This window comes from Branchiostoma belcheri, unplaced genomic scaffold (assembly GCF_001625305.1).
Source record: "Branchiostoma belcheri isolate BF01 breed outbred unplaced genomic scaffold, Haploidv18h27 scaffold176, whole genome shotgun sequence".
Lineage (NCBI taxonomy): Eukaryota > Metazoa > Chordata > Leptocardii > Amphioxiformes > Branchiostomatidae > Branchiostoma > Branchiostoma belcheri.
The window spans coordinates 344,487-358,425 of NW_017803224.1; the positions used below are offsets into that span (position 1 = coordinate 344,487).

At 41.1% G+C, this 13,939-nt stretch overlaps 1 protein-coding gene across 2 annotated transcripts in view; it reads left to right on the forward strand.

The window, feature by feature from the left end:
- The window catches only part of LOC109467145 (sortilin-related receptor-like), a 70,785-nt gene that overhangs the window by 39,380 nt on the left and 17,466 nt on the right, over positions 1–13,939 (forward strand). For both annotated transcript variants that reach the window (XM_019765077.1, XM_019765078.1), the window contains 12 exons: positions 746–934; positions 2,224–2,337; positions 5,166–5,282; positions 5,743–5,874; positions 6,636–6,761; positions 7,167–7,283; positions 7,908–8,063; positions 9,034–9,159; positions 9,663–9,815; positions 10,924–11,079; positions 12,109–12,246; positions 12,671–12,794. In XM_019765077.1, coding sequence (XP_019620636.1) covers positions 746–934; positions 2,224–2,337; positions 5,166–5,282; positions 5,743–5,874; positions 6,636–6,761; positions 7,167–7,283; positions 7,908–8,063; positions 9,034–9,159; positions 9,663–9,815; positions 10,924–11,079; positions 12,109–12,246; positions 12,671–12,794 — 1,648 coding nt within the window. The remainder of the gene's footprint in view (positions 1–745; positions 935–2,223; positions 2,338–5,165; positions 5,283–5,742; positions 5,875–6,635; positions 6,762–7,166; positions 7,284–7,907; positions 8,064–9,033; positions 9,160–9,662; positions 9,816–10,923; positions 11,080–12,108; positions 12,247–12,670; positions 12,795–13,939) is intronic.

A 13,939-nucleotide genomic window follows, 5' to 3' on the forward strand; every position in this document is an offset into this window, starting at 1 on the left:
GGTTCTCGGATTCGCCTCTTCGTTTTTTTCTGATTTGCAAAAAAAAAAAAAATTGATTCTGGTCCTGAATCAACTGAAAAATGTTTTGCCCCCAACAGTTGAGGAAAGTCCTTTTCTTCCTAGTTGTTACAATTTTCCCATCTATCATTGCAGTGGTTTGATTAAAAGTTCAAAATTCAATGTTTAAATTTTAACCCAGCCTTTTTGTGTTGACTTCATGGCTCATTCCATAGCATTTAAGCCTATAATAGGATGCCTAGACCTGTTTTTATTTTCATTTTTTTTCGCCCTGTCGCTTCATATTTTTTCTGAAAAAATCCGAGAACCAACAAATTAAATTGGTGTGGCCTTAGGCAAAACACACCTTTTACTTGCATTCTGCACAAATTTAGATCTCATTGTGCATGCATGCATATGAAGTGACTTTAATTCATGATTCTTTGCGGTACTTTTATGTTCACTTTTTCTTAATATGTTCATGGTTTTTGCAGTTACTTACAATGTATCAATACCACGAACTAAATTCATTACGGTAACCATGAACTAATCATTTAGCATGAACAAAGTCCCCGACGTGAATAATATTAGATTGAGAATGTAAATTACAGTATTATTCTTTGTTTTACGCTAAGAGCATCTTTAAGTTAGTTCTGATGCAAGTCTCTGTTTTGAGTTCTTAGTGTAATTACATGTACTATAGATATAATAATAAAAAATAAATGATTGTTGTTTTGCCCCCTCACAGGTACAAACGTGTGTGTGAGGAACAATGGAGGCTGTAGTAACCTGTGTGTGCCCAAACCCGGGTCGGGTCACAATCGTGCCTGCCTCTGTTCTGACGACGTCATCAAGGTGGTCCAGCCCAACGGGACGGAGAGGTGTGAGTGTCGGCGACACGAACACATGGTCAACGGATACTGCGAGCCTAACAACGGTGAGTCTGCAGTTAGTGCTGTGTACCAGTTCACTGGAACTGCAAATGTTTAGGTTCAAGAAAAAAAAACACTAAAAGTCAAGAAGCAATTCAGGAGTTAATGATTAAAAAAAAAGACATTTCACATACCCCTTTTCCATCCAAACCATCTAAAACCTTCCATAGATTGCAAAATCTGTGTTGCAACATGAAGAAAAATTTCTATCCGGCATCGTCAAGTGTCAGCCTCCATGTTATGTGGCCAGACAACATTGCAAGGTTGCATAGCCAGCGCCCATTTTTTTTCCATCAATCAACGTAACTTTTGCAATGTGAATGGAAAACAACCAACCCGTCAACCTTAATGGACAAAGTCAGCAAAATATTCTTGGATATGTCAGTATCTGAAATGTCAGTATCTGAAGATCCGAAGTTGAATAAACACCTAAAACACCGGCCTGGCATTTCAGTGTGAACCTTGCGAAATGTGGGAAACTGCGTTTTTCAAGAGTTCAAGATCCCAAATTTCTTAAATTTCTCGGAGGAGCATGTCTCAGGACCCCCTAGATTGTAAGCACCCTCTGCGCTTCCTGCACAGAATGATATGAACCTAGTAGCCATACCCATACATGAATACACCTCCAGAAACACCAACCCAACAAGAGGACACCGTCTACGTTACACCATTCCTTCAGGCAAAACAGATGTATACAGAATTAGTTTCTTCCCACAAACAATTATTGAATGGAACTACCTACCAGCACATATAGTCTCAGCACCAACTACAGACATCTTCAGTCTGGGGTTGGCCCAATACATGGGCCTCCCTACTCCTTAGTCATTCATTACAGACACATTGCGGCCATGTACATAGCACTGTTTAATGTACACCATAAGCACTTTGATTCTTGTTTGATTTGTTTTCCTTGAACGGAGCACCTCAACCCACCGGCCGCAATTGTCAAGACCCTGGGCGTGATGCCCCAGTTTGGGGCCTTACTATACATAGATATAGATAGAACCTAGGCTAACAGAAAAAATTATGAGCAGGCTAGTACCCTGCTGCATACATGTAGTACAGTAACTGTAAACTTCCTGTAAAGTACTGAAAGTTAATATGAAGCAAGTAATTTCTAACACAAGAACATGAACAATCCACCGCTTCTGTGACGTCACGTTATGCAGATAACACATTGTTTCTAAGATGAGGCCATATTCGGCTATTTGTCACAGGAGCTTTAGGGATTCGAACCCAGCATCGTTTAGATTGTAAGTCAACAACCCTAACCACTAAACTGTTTCTACAATAGGGACCACATGTCCTGGAGGCCAGTTCACCTGCTCCAACGAACACTGCATCCCCCAGAGCTGGGTCTGTGACCATGATAACGACTGTGGGGACTACAGTGATGAACAGGACTGCCGTAAGTTGTCCCTGCTTTTTGGCAACACCTTAGGGGCTAACCTATTAGTAACTAGCAAAATTTAATGCATAATTTTTACCTCTGCATATGGTCTGCTCCATTAATTCTTACTCAAACACATTCACGTACATTCACGTACATGTACATGTATATGGTGACAGGATCGCTCCTACTATGAAATTGCAACATTATGTAACCCAACACCAGTTACCATGGTGACAGAGGTCAACAAATCATGTCATTGGCCAGGTCAGAGGTCACTGGAGAAGAAGAGGAAGAAACTGAGCAAAAACAATTATGTTTTCTTTTGGTAAACATAATTATCGTGAAAGTGGGAAGAAACAAAGCAGGATTGAAGAAAATAATTTGCAGAAAGAGGTCTCTTGATAAAAGCTGATTCATATTCACAGGCTGTTGAAATCTGCACCAACATTTTTACGTCCTCTCATGGTCCTTGTTATTTATTTATTTTTTATTTTAAAGGTTATGGGTAGAAGTGACAGGATGTGGAGTTCGGATTGGACAGATTTTAGTCATTTATGAACCCTGACATGATGTGAAATACAGTCAAACCTGCCTATAGTGGTCACTCAAGGGACTGGCCAAATTTGACCACTATGGCCAGGTGACCACTATAGAGAAACAGCTGGTTAGTTGACCCCCCCCCCCTCCAAAAAAAAGGGACACATGCTTTGAGTACCAACAGTGATGTCTTTATTCTGAAACATATGAATACATACATTTGCAAAGGTAAACCCCTTTTATATGTACATGTCTTAGTTCAATAATTTGTTGTTCTTTTGCTTTAGTTGTACTTTATTTTGTACTTGCTTGAAAAAAAAGAAATACAGAAATATAATTTGCATGGAAACATTAACTTGACATCAAAGATACATACACTCAACATATTCAGTTCATCTATTCTGGGACAATGAAACCATTCACATTAAAACATACAAAATCACTGGTTGTCATTTACAGTACTGTTCTTGTGTACATACTAGTACTACATGTGGCTAAAGAAAAGAAAGCAAATCAAGCAACAAACTTTCAACTCCAAATAAATTTCTATCGACTGCAAAATCATTTAATCTAAGCTCAGCTTTCGACGATTTCTTCAAGCTCACTCTCTCTGCCAGTCAGATCACTTCCACCTTTTGGAATAAGTTCGGCGTCCGTCTTTCCGCTTTCGCCATCGTTTCTCCGCAATCGCCACGTTACTAGTAGTTGTTGTTGTTGTTAGTCGAAAAGTGGAAGAGAACGACATCGCCATGTTTTTGTTCTTTGGTGAACACTTGCTTCGCGCGACCGACATACGCCACAGCGAATTCCAACCACGTAAATAAGTTATTTTGTACCAAGATGCTGTCTATTTAGTTAACAGCAAAATAATTGTTCGTCAGTTGCCACTTACTTTCCGTTTTTGGTCGTTTTTGAACATGAAAACTTAGCGAAAACTCTCCTTTGTTTACGGCTTGGGTTTCTCCCCGAGTGGGTTGTCTGCCTCTACCATTAAGCCAATGTGGTAGTCAACAGAAAATTTTCTCCTTTCAGACTTATATCTTTTCTAAAATATCCAATACAGTGTTAAATTTACATCTAAAATTAATTGTAGTAATGTATTTCTAATGTTTTCATAATGTAATTACATCATTTGACGCTAATGAAGTTAAATAAAACTCGGTGTATCTACCTCCATAACAGTGGAGTCTTCCGATGACCCCAATTGACCTCCCTCTGCAGCTAACATGCGCCATCTTGGAAAAATACGAAACGCATTTTCGAGCCAAATTTCTTGAATGAATTATGCCCATGAAAAACGGAAGCTATGCACATATCTACGCATTTCAAAGAATCGAGAAACCAAATATGGATATTCTTAAGTTTTTTTGTAAAGATAATTGCCGTAATCTTTGCCGAGCGGCCGAGTCCATTGAAAGCTCCATGCGGCACGCACGGCACTGGTGTTGGGGAAAACGCAGATATCAAAGACACCCGCGACCGCAGAAACTTCGTGTCTAAAAGCCCGGTTTTCCTTTATTTCATACACATATGGAGTTTAAATTTCAGTTCACATTTTAGTAATGTAGCGATCGGAAAATTATCACAAGGCTCATAACGGTCGTAGCCCGAGGTCGGGTGGTGTTACGGCCGTGGTGCTTAGCGGGTTACGGCCAGCCGCGACCGCTATCGGCGGTGTTGACATGCCGGCGGGACCGGAATGGGGTGACCGCTGACCGCGTTGAACAGTGACCGCTATAGACACGATTCTTAATGCTTACGTCAATGGGAAAAATTCAAGGGACCGGCAAAAACTGACCGCTATGGCCGAGTGACCACTATACAAAGGTGACCGCTATTACAGGTTTGACTGTACTCAATAAATGCATAAAGACACGAGTTACTGACAGTATTCAGAACATGTACAGTTCTGATCTGGATTAACCTCCCTACTTCCTATGTACTAGTATGCATTTTAGCTTGTATATTTCTTCTTGAAAAGCAGTGTAAAATCATCACCTAAGCACCTGCTCTAATTGGCTATCTACATCGGATTCCACAACCTTTATTTTTCAGTTACTGTACTGAAACAGGAAACAATAATTATTATATTTTTCTTCCTACGCCCTAAACTATGCATTTATTTTGAACGAGAAATACACACTGCTTTAATTTATAGCATTTTGCAGGACTTTTGATTGTGATTTGCAAGCGGTTAGATGAAATGTTACTCGAGATCTGTACTGTAGATGGAACGTTATTCGAGATCTGTACTATAGGTCTGTTTTTTGTAATATGGAAACCCCATGCTTGCTTGTCCTCTACAGCACCCAGCACCTGTGACAGTACACAGTTCACCTGTGGTAACGGCCACTGTATCCCCTCACGCTGGAAATGTGACCACGATAATGATTGTGGAGACATGACTGATGAACAGGACTGTGGTAAGTTCTGTTTTGTATAATGGTTCTTGACTTACATGTACATTTAAAATAACTTTGGCTCTTCAGAGTTGTATGGTGGCGCTGATGTTCAGAACTACTGAAAGATGATACAATGTTGTTTTGTCTTGTGTCAGTGTTCTCAACCTGCATGCGGAGTCAAGACCAGTTCACTTGTAAATTTAACATTATCTGGATCTGGCTTACTTATAATGCAGTAATGCAGTCACTAACTGCTAATGCAGTTCCCTTGAAAGTTGTATGGTGGCGCTGATGTTCTGTTCAAAACTAAGATGTTGCAATGTTTTTTTTAAATCATTTTATGACTGTTCCCAACCTGTGGTCATACCTGTAAATTTAACTTTACCCAAATCTGGCTTACTGGTGATGCAGTTCCGACGAGAGATGCATGGTGGCGCTGATGATCTGTACCAAACTAAGATGTTGTTTTGTTTTTTGTCAGTGTTCCCCACCTGTGGCCATGACCAGTTTACCTGTAGCAATGGGCGGTGCATCCCTCAGAGGTGGGTTTGCGACTTTGACAACGACTGTCACGACATGTCAGACGAAGCCCACTGCTCATTCACAACACCAGGTAAGTTTTATTTTCATTGGATCAGAATCTGATGTCAAAGCTGCCAAAGACCACTCAGGATTCCAATAAATTCTGGTATACATGTATGTGGACAGGTGGTCACCATATGTATATATAGACAGGATTCTTAATTCTTGTGTCAAATGGTAAAGACTTAAAAGATATCTAATTAAGAAACCACCAAACCAAAAAATCATAATAAACAATTATACTGTGTAAAATAGGTCGGGACTCAGTGTACAAAATACTTTTTTGAACCAGGTTGCCCAGTGGGCAACCTATGGCAAAAATTAGGTTGCCCATCAGAATTTTAGGTTGCCCCACCTACAATGTATAAGTTACTACTTTCCTCAAATTAAGTATTGTTAAATACGTTACATGCAATACATGTGTTTCTAACAGACTTTGTAAACTGATACTAGTGATAGCCTTTAATACCTAAAATTAAAAAGCATCTGCTGGATACAGTGGTACAAGCCGAGTGGGCATGATTTTTTTTTTCTTTGGGGGGCCTAGGGGGGGGGCATTCTTAAAATTCAGGTAGCACACTTGCTACCTATGTAGGTTCAAAAATAGGTTGCCCCAAGTAAAATTCGGTTGCCCGGGGCAACTGGGCAACCAGGTATTTTGCACACTGGGACTGTCTCAGTGTGGTTGTTGATAGGGGTTGGTTGGTGGATACAGTTGGTTGGATGGACAGGTTTGACTGTACTACAGTTATGTAAAATGTACATTGTACAATGTGTGATTGTGTGTTTCAGCTCCTACAGTGCTGCCCAACTGCACGAGCAGTCAGTTCCAATGTGCCAACGGACGCTGTATCTCAGCTAGTTGGAAATGTGACGGAGACAACGACTGTGGAGACATGAGTGACGAGCAGGATTGCGGTAAGGGACTGTTACCTTAAAGTTGGTTAGCACGTCAGAAGAACGTACTGCACCTGAACCAAAGCCGTAGTGTACTGTGCTTGGCACTTCGGTAGAGCATCTTGTTTAAGGTCGTATTTGTGTATTCAAGGATGGCATTCTGTTTGTAGTTGCATTACAAACAAATTACCAGTAACTGCATAAATAACGGAGATACCTTCCGGACGTTTCGAGTGACGTCTGTCACTTTTCTTCATCGTCACTAAAAAGGATGAGTGAAGAATGACACATGTCACTCGAAACGTCCGGAAGGTATCTCAGAGTCTGTTATTTATCCAGTATATCAGAGTTTGATTTTTCTTTGAATATTGTTCCTAGATGTCTAAACCTTCATTGACGTATTATGTAATGTATGCTAATTTGTAGGTGCCCTGACCTGCCGGTGGTTCCAGTTTACCTGTAACAATGGCCGCTGTGTGTACAACTCCTGGGTGTGTGATGGGGAGGACGACTGTGGGGATGGCTCGGATGAACGGGACTGTGGTAAGGCTTCTTCTGGTCTTCTTCCTGTTACTGTAACAGTAGTATTTGTAAGACAGTGTGTACTGTAGTCTGAAATGAGTCCAGTATAAAAAGTAATTGGCCCCCCCTAAAAAACACTTGCCCAAGAGACCACCTCCAGGCTTTGAGATTAACTTTTCTTTCTATTGCCCCAGCACTGTCCCAAAAATAAATTTCAAAAATGGTCCCGAAGTGAGGATGAACTGTCCCGACCTGTTTTTTTTTTAAATGATAACTAGCATGAAATCTTGATGGAATCGGACAGTTAACCATTGGTTTGGACAGCATAACAGTCTTCTCGTAATGGCAAATGGCACTGACTGGGTAACGTTGGGTCTGTGGGGTAATCTATTGTAAAATGGATGGAAATGTTGCTGAGATTTTCTTGTTCTCCACTGTCAGCTTCTCGTTGCTTTACATGTATGTAAGTCAAATGTGGTCTTCCACGACCTCTATTTCCATGACTCGGGTTCCGGAGTAAGAGTTTGTATAGTACCTCATCCTTTTTTCCTCCAACAGTGGCCTCCTTTCCTGTATTGTTTCTGAATCAGCAAATGGTGGACCAGGTATGTTTTTGTACAGCTCACGGTTTTACGTTTTTTTCAGCCACCTCACCGTACCCGACATCGATCATGCCGACTCGTCCTGCCAACTGCACCTCGCTGCAGTTCCATTGTCATAACGGGAACTGCGTCAACGAGCGCTGGAAGTGTGACGGGATCGACGACTGTGGAGACAACTCTGACGAAGCCAACTGTGGAGGTACAGTAACACACCGCGCACGCATTGATTTTCGGCTGTTCTAAAAAAAAAAGTTTACGTCCTCTGAGGCTCTGGCCTAGCTCTAGGCTTGGGTAGTCTATGGTAACTCTCCAATTGCAAGCAGAGGTTGTGGGGGAATGATCGTTAACTTTTTATATATTGCTGTTTTTTTTTTGTCGCTACCCCCACCTAGCCGTCGGTGGCCGGCGACCTTCTCTGGCTAATGGATACTGCCTGGCCAATTTGATACTGTCTTTTTGCCACCGAAATTGATCTGCTTGGAGATTAGTGGTTTAGTAGCATTTAATTTTTGGCCGGAATTTTTTTAATTCACCCGCGTGCACCTAGTTTGAGTGTCTTCAAAGGATGTCATCCATAAAATTAAGTCGGTGTGGCCTAACTGCAAACATTGGCCTTATACTGTCATGAAAGTTCATCTGTGTTGGTTGTTACATTGTAATGTTTAAAGTTAAAATTTTTGGTCCAACATAAAAAATTCTCTCACCTAGAGCTTTTGACCAGTCACTCTGGTCTTCCTCAGTAGACTGACCCAGTGAGACACTACGCCACACGATGCCACTAAAATCCCATTTCAATCTGTAGCCCTTGGGCCACACAGTTGTGCAAGCACTACAGCAGGGGGGTTAGTCTGCTGGTAGTGTTGTGTGTTTCACCTTACCATACTCTATCTCATAGATGCTGAGTGCTTATAGCAGAGAAAGCAGTACTAGCCATATTTAAAGTCTTTGGTATGACCCTGCCGGGGTTTGAACTCACAACCTCCAGGTTACAAAGCGAGTACTCTTCTTGATTGAGCTACATTGTATTGTCCTGAAACCTTTAAAACTGAATAAAAAATTTGACATTCAAAAGAACGACTCTCATTGATGTGGCTTACATGTACAATGTTGCATTTATCTCTTGCCCAATCGAACACTCAACTGCCATACATTCCTGTGATTACCCGTAGTTGTGACGGAGGCCCCCCAGACGTGCCGACCGGACCAGTTCCACTGTGACAACGATGTGTGCATCTACGCTGGCTGGAGGTGTGACGGGGATAACGACTGTGGAGACTTCTCCGATGAAAGAGGCTGTAAGTATTGGTTAGCTAAATTTCCGCCCCCCCCCCCCTCACAACATCAAAAGTTATCCGGACCCGTCTAGTCACATTCTAAAAATGTTAAAATTTGTCCTAAAAATGACCACAGAAGCTCCAAAAAAAAGTAGCTATTTCGCTGAAAACCACGCCAGTTACTTACTGCCCAAGCTATTTCCCACTCAAAAATCAAGACCATAGCATGTCCACAGCACAAGATATAATACCCATGTGCCCCACTGCAGTACCTTACAAAACCGATAGAGTGCCCAAAATTGAAAGTGATCTTCATTTTCCCAACCTCATCCTACCTACTAAATATCGTTATATGATAAAGATACATGCACCACACCCCATGGCAAGTTATATCTGATTATAAAATCAGCAACCCCTACACATGTATGTATGGTGTACCTAAACACATAACCTTCTGACAAAGGTAACAAATAGACCCTAGATGAGAAGAGTCAACGTGGTTGTCTTGAATGTTGTTTGTACAGGTGCGACGACACCACCCCCTCGTCAGAACACCTGTGCACCAAACCAGTTCACCTGCGGGCCTGGCGGGTACTACCGCTGCATCTGGGAGAGCTGGGTCTGCGACGGAGACAACGACTGCGGAGACATGAGCGACGAGAGAGACTGCCCCACAAGTCAGTTTTTGAGTTTGAGTTTAATTTATTTAGATCCACAATTAGCCTCATAAGAGACTATTCTGTGGTCTACACATTCATATAATACATGTACATTACAATCGTACAAAAACATTAGAAAGTGAACAGTATATATTTTATTAAGTTTAGTTTATTAAGTTTATTAAAAGTCCAAAGGAGCTCGCGGGCAAAAAATTGCCCGAATTACGTCCTCGTTACATAATTCATGACACAATGAACACATTACAAAATTTTACATTACAAGTAACGTTACACGTAGGATATCTTTAAAAAAACAGCATCTCAATTACAACCTAAATCGATCCATAAAGGCAAAGCGAGCACACTTAGCATTACATATACACAAAGTAATTACTGTGTATCGAGTGTTGGTCTGTTGTTATACAACCGGATAGCACAGTGTAAGAAGGAATTGCGCAGTCTCTTTGTACGAGCTGGAGACAGACTGATCCTCTCAGCGTTTCTCAGGGACAGTCCAGTTGCTGCAGACCTAGTGGGCGGAACCAAGTCGTGTAGGGGGTGGTGGCAAACTTAACACAATTCCTTAAATACACTATTTACAGTCCAGAACTTTGCTCAGTAGTAGTCAGTAGACTTCAGAAATTCAGAAACTTTACACTTAAGGCCACAGCAAGTAAATTTTATGGATAACATCCTCTGCAGGGCAAAAAAAACAAGGTAGGCCCAAAAAAACAAGATTCGTTCATTTTCAAATTTTAATCAAATTTTAATTAAAAAGTATAAGCCTTGTTGAACAAGAATTTTCATGTCATCCATATTACATAATTGTATAATCAAATCAACATGGTCTCATATACATGTAACACAGTTACAATGTAGGATCTCATGTTTGTTACCTACATAATAAAATTATTACTGTAACGATTTTTCCAATAATGGCAAAATATCAATTATACATTATAGATTCGGATTTTAGAATTTAATCAGTACTAACGTCATGTACATGTAGTTGGTATGTTAATATTTGTTTTTCAATACAACATGATCATCTTGTATTTTCCTTATTTTCCTGCCTTTGGTTAAATGGAAATGAGAAATGAAAGAAAATATTACCCCCCCCCCCCAGCACTCCCCACCACTACGTCTCGCTACGTGCCGCACCAGTGTAACCATTTCCAGTTCCGGTGTATCGCTGACGGGCGCTGTATCCCGATGGGCTGGCGCTGTGACGGAGCCTGGGACTGTATCAACGGGACAGACGAGTGGGGCTGTGCTGCCACAGGTAAGGACAACAGCCAGTTCTCTGACTTCTTTTTGGCGACGTCTCAGGGAGGAGCCTAATGGTACAGTATTGTGTGCAGTTTGCAAGAATTCTAGGAATTGTACAGGAATTTTGTATCAACGGGACAGACGAGTGGGGCTGTGCTGCCACAGGTAAGGACACCAGCCAGTTCTCTGACTTCTTTTTGGCGATGTCTCAGGGAGGAGCCTAATGGTACAGTATTGTGTGCAGTTTGCAAGAATTCTAGGAATTGTACATGGAATGTCCACAGGAATGTCTCCCAGCTCTGTTTGCTGAAACACATCTATGACCACATTCCTGGAAACCCTTGGGAAAACTTGTTTGCCCCGGATGCCCTACTGTCTGTGACCCCGGGGCTCGTTCACTATACACTAAGGGTAGGGTAGGAGTGATGTATCCGTCTATTAGACTCTTAGACAGATTATTTCAGTCAGTCTAGAAAATTTCAGGTTAGTTAGTTTTTCTCCTGCAATATTGAAACTGCAGATGGGTATTTCTAACAGTGGTATTACCCAAGGGTATTCACAGATTTAGTACATTGTACATCATTCTGTAATGTATGTGAACAATTAGGATAGAGTCTACTTACCACAGAAAAACATATTGTTTTGCTCTGTTTCCTCTGCTTCTCCAAGCATGTAAAGTCAATGACCTGAACCAGACGTCTGTCACCATGGTAACTAGTGTTGGGTTGTATCATGTTGCAATTTTATAGCAGGAATGATTTAGACTCCTGTCTGACCATATACATGTACAAGTATATGAATGTGTTTGAGTAAAAATTAACAGTCTGAGAGCAGACCATATGCAAAGGTAAACAAATAATGTTAACTTTTCTAGACATGTTGCAATTTTATAGCAGGAATGATTTAGACTCCTGTCTGACCATGTACATGTACAAGTATATGAATGTGTGTGAGTAAGAATTAACAGTCTGAGAGCAGACCATATGCGAAGGTAAACAAATGTTAACTTTTCTAGTTAACCTGATTTTTTTTTGTTTCCCAGTCGTCCCTACAACCCCCGCCTCACCGCGGTGTTCTGCCATCCAGTTTGCATGTGTGGACGGTGATGGCTGCATCGCGAGGTACCGAGTGTGTGACGGTCGCAACGACTGCCTGGACCACAGTGACGAGAGAAACTGCTGTAAGTGTCCACTTTTAGTCTCACGTACATGTACAATCATGTAGACTGGGCTTAGAAAAAAAATATGTTCAACTTGTGTTTCCTGTATGTTGCAGTCCTGAAAAAAAATTAGGGTGGTAGGTAGGGATTATCTTTTTTTAACCTTTTTTTACTTCTCTTTAGCAGTGGCCCAACTTAGACTTTCGCTGTCAATGTTGGAAAACCGATTGCACAACGTTTCATCACTCAGGTGTCAGATCATGGAGCTGGAAAAGGTCAATCAGCTCGAAAAAAATATTCCTTGCAATGAAAAAATAGTTTTTGCTGACATACAACAAAAATAAATTTCGAGCCCTGCACACACACACACACACACACACACACACACACACACAAATTTCATACATGACATAATATATTTATTTTCTGGTCTTGTCTTTACCAGCCCAACACTACCGTGTTATGGGACTGAAGGTGGACCCGACGGCCACTACTGGACAGGTGCGGCTGGAGTGGCAAGCCGTCACACCTCGACCCACCAGCACATACTCCTACGTCATCTACTACAGGTCAGCAAATCTTCACTGTCTTTGTTGTTTGTTTGTTTGTTTATTGGCATATAATCAAAGAAATAAAATAAACATAAAATAACAATTTAAAGGAGATATGCGGGGGGAAGATAAAAAGCCGTTATGGCCTGTCCGCAATCTTCCCTTGACAACATAAATTGTATGATGTACATTATATTACATTATATAATTATATTAATAATAAAAATTAATAGGTAGTACAAATTATATAATATATATTATATTGACAACATATGATGATTATTGTAATTAGATAGCTTAAAGAACAAATAATCATTAAGTAACGCAATATTATGGATAATATTATGATGAATAAAACCAATATAGGATATTTCAATAATGTTGTAAAGTCAACTTCTACCAATTACTAAGTACCTAATACCAGCCCAGAAGAGAACAAAAAAGAGCCAAGTACCAGAGATATGAACCAAGGATTGAGGTGTTCAAGCATTCATTCTTTCCTAGAACTATCACAGAGTGGAACTCGCTGTCACCAAATACAATAGAAAGCTTTAAACTGTTACAGTGTTTAGAGTTAGATACATTGTATTCGAGGCTTTGGTGTAACAAGTCGTTCGGTGTAATGTAGCCAGCTGCCACCGCGCAGCGTGCCTGCAAAGCTGGTGTGTTACACCGAAGGGCGGTTATACCGGCTATACAGATACAGAATCTGGTGTGCTATGCCAAAGGGCGGTTATACTGGCTATACAGATACAGAAGCTGGTGTGTTACGCCGAAGGGTGGTTATACTGGCTATACAGATACAGAAGCTGGTGTGTTACGCCAAAGGGTGGTTATACCGGCTATACAGATACAGAAGCTGGTGTGTTACGCCAAAGGGTGGTTATACCTGCCATACAGATACAGAATCTGGTGTGTTACGCCAAAGGGCGGTTATACCGGCTATACAGATACAGAAGCTGGTGTGTTACACCAAAGGGTGGTTATACATGTACCGGCTATACAGATACAGAATCTGGTGTGTTACGCCGAAGGGCGGTTATACCGGCTATACAGATACAGAAGCTGGTGTGTTATGCCAAAGGGCGGTTATACCGGCTATACAGATACAGAAGCTGGTGTGTTACGCCGAAGGGCGGTTTTACCGGCTATACAGATACAGA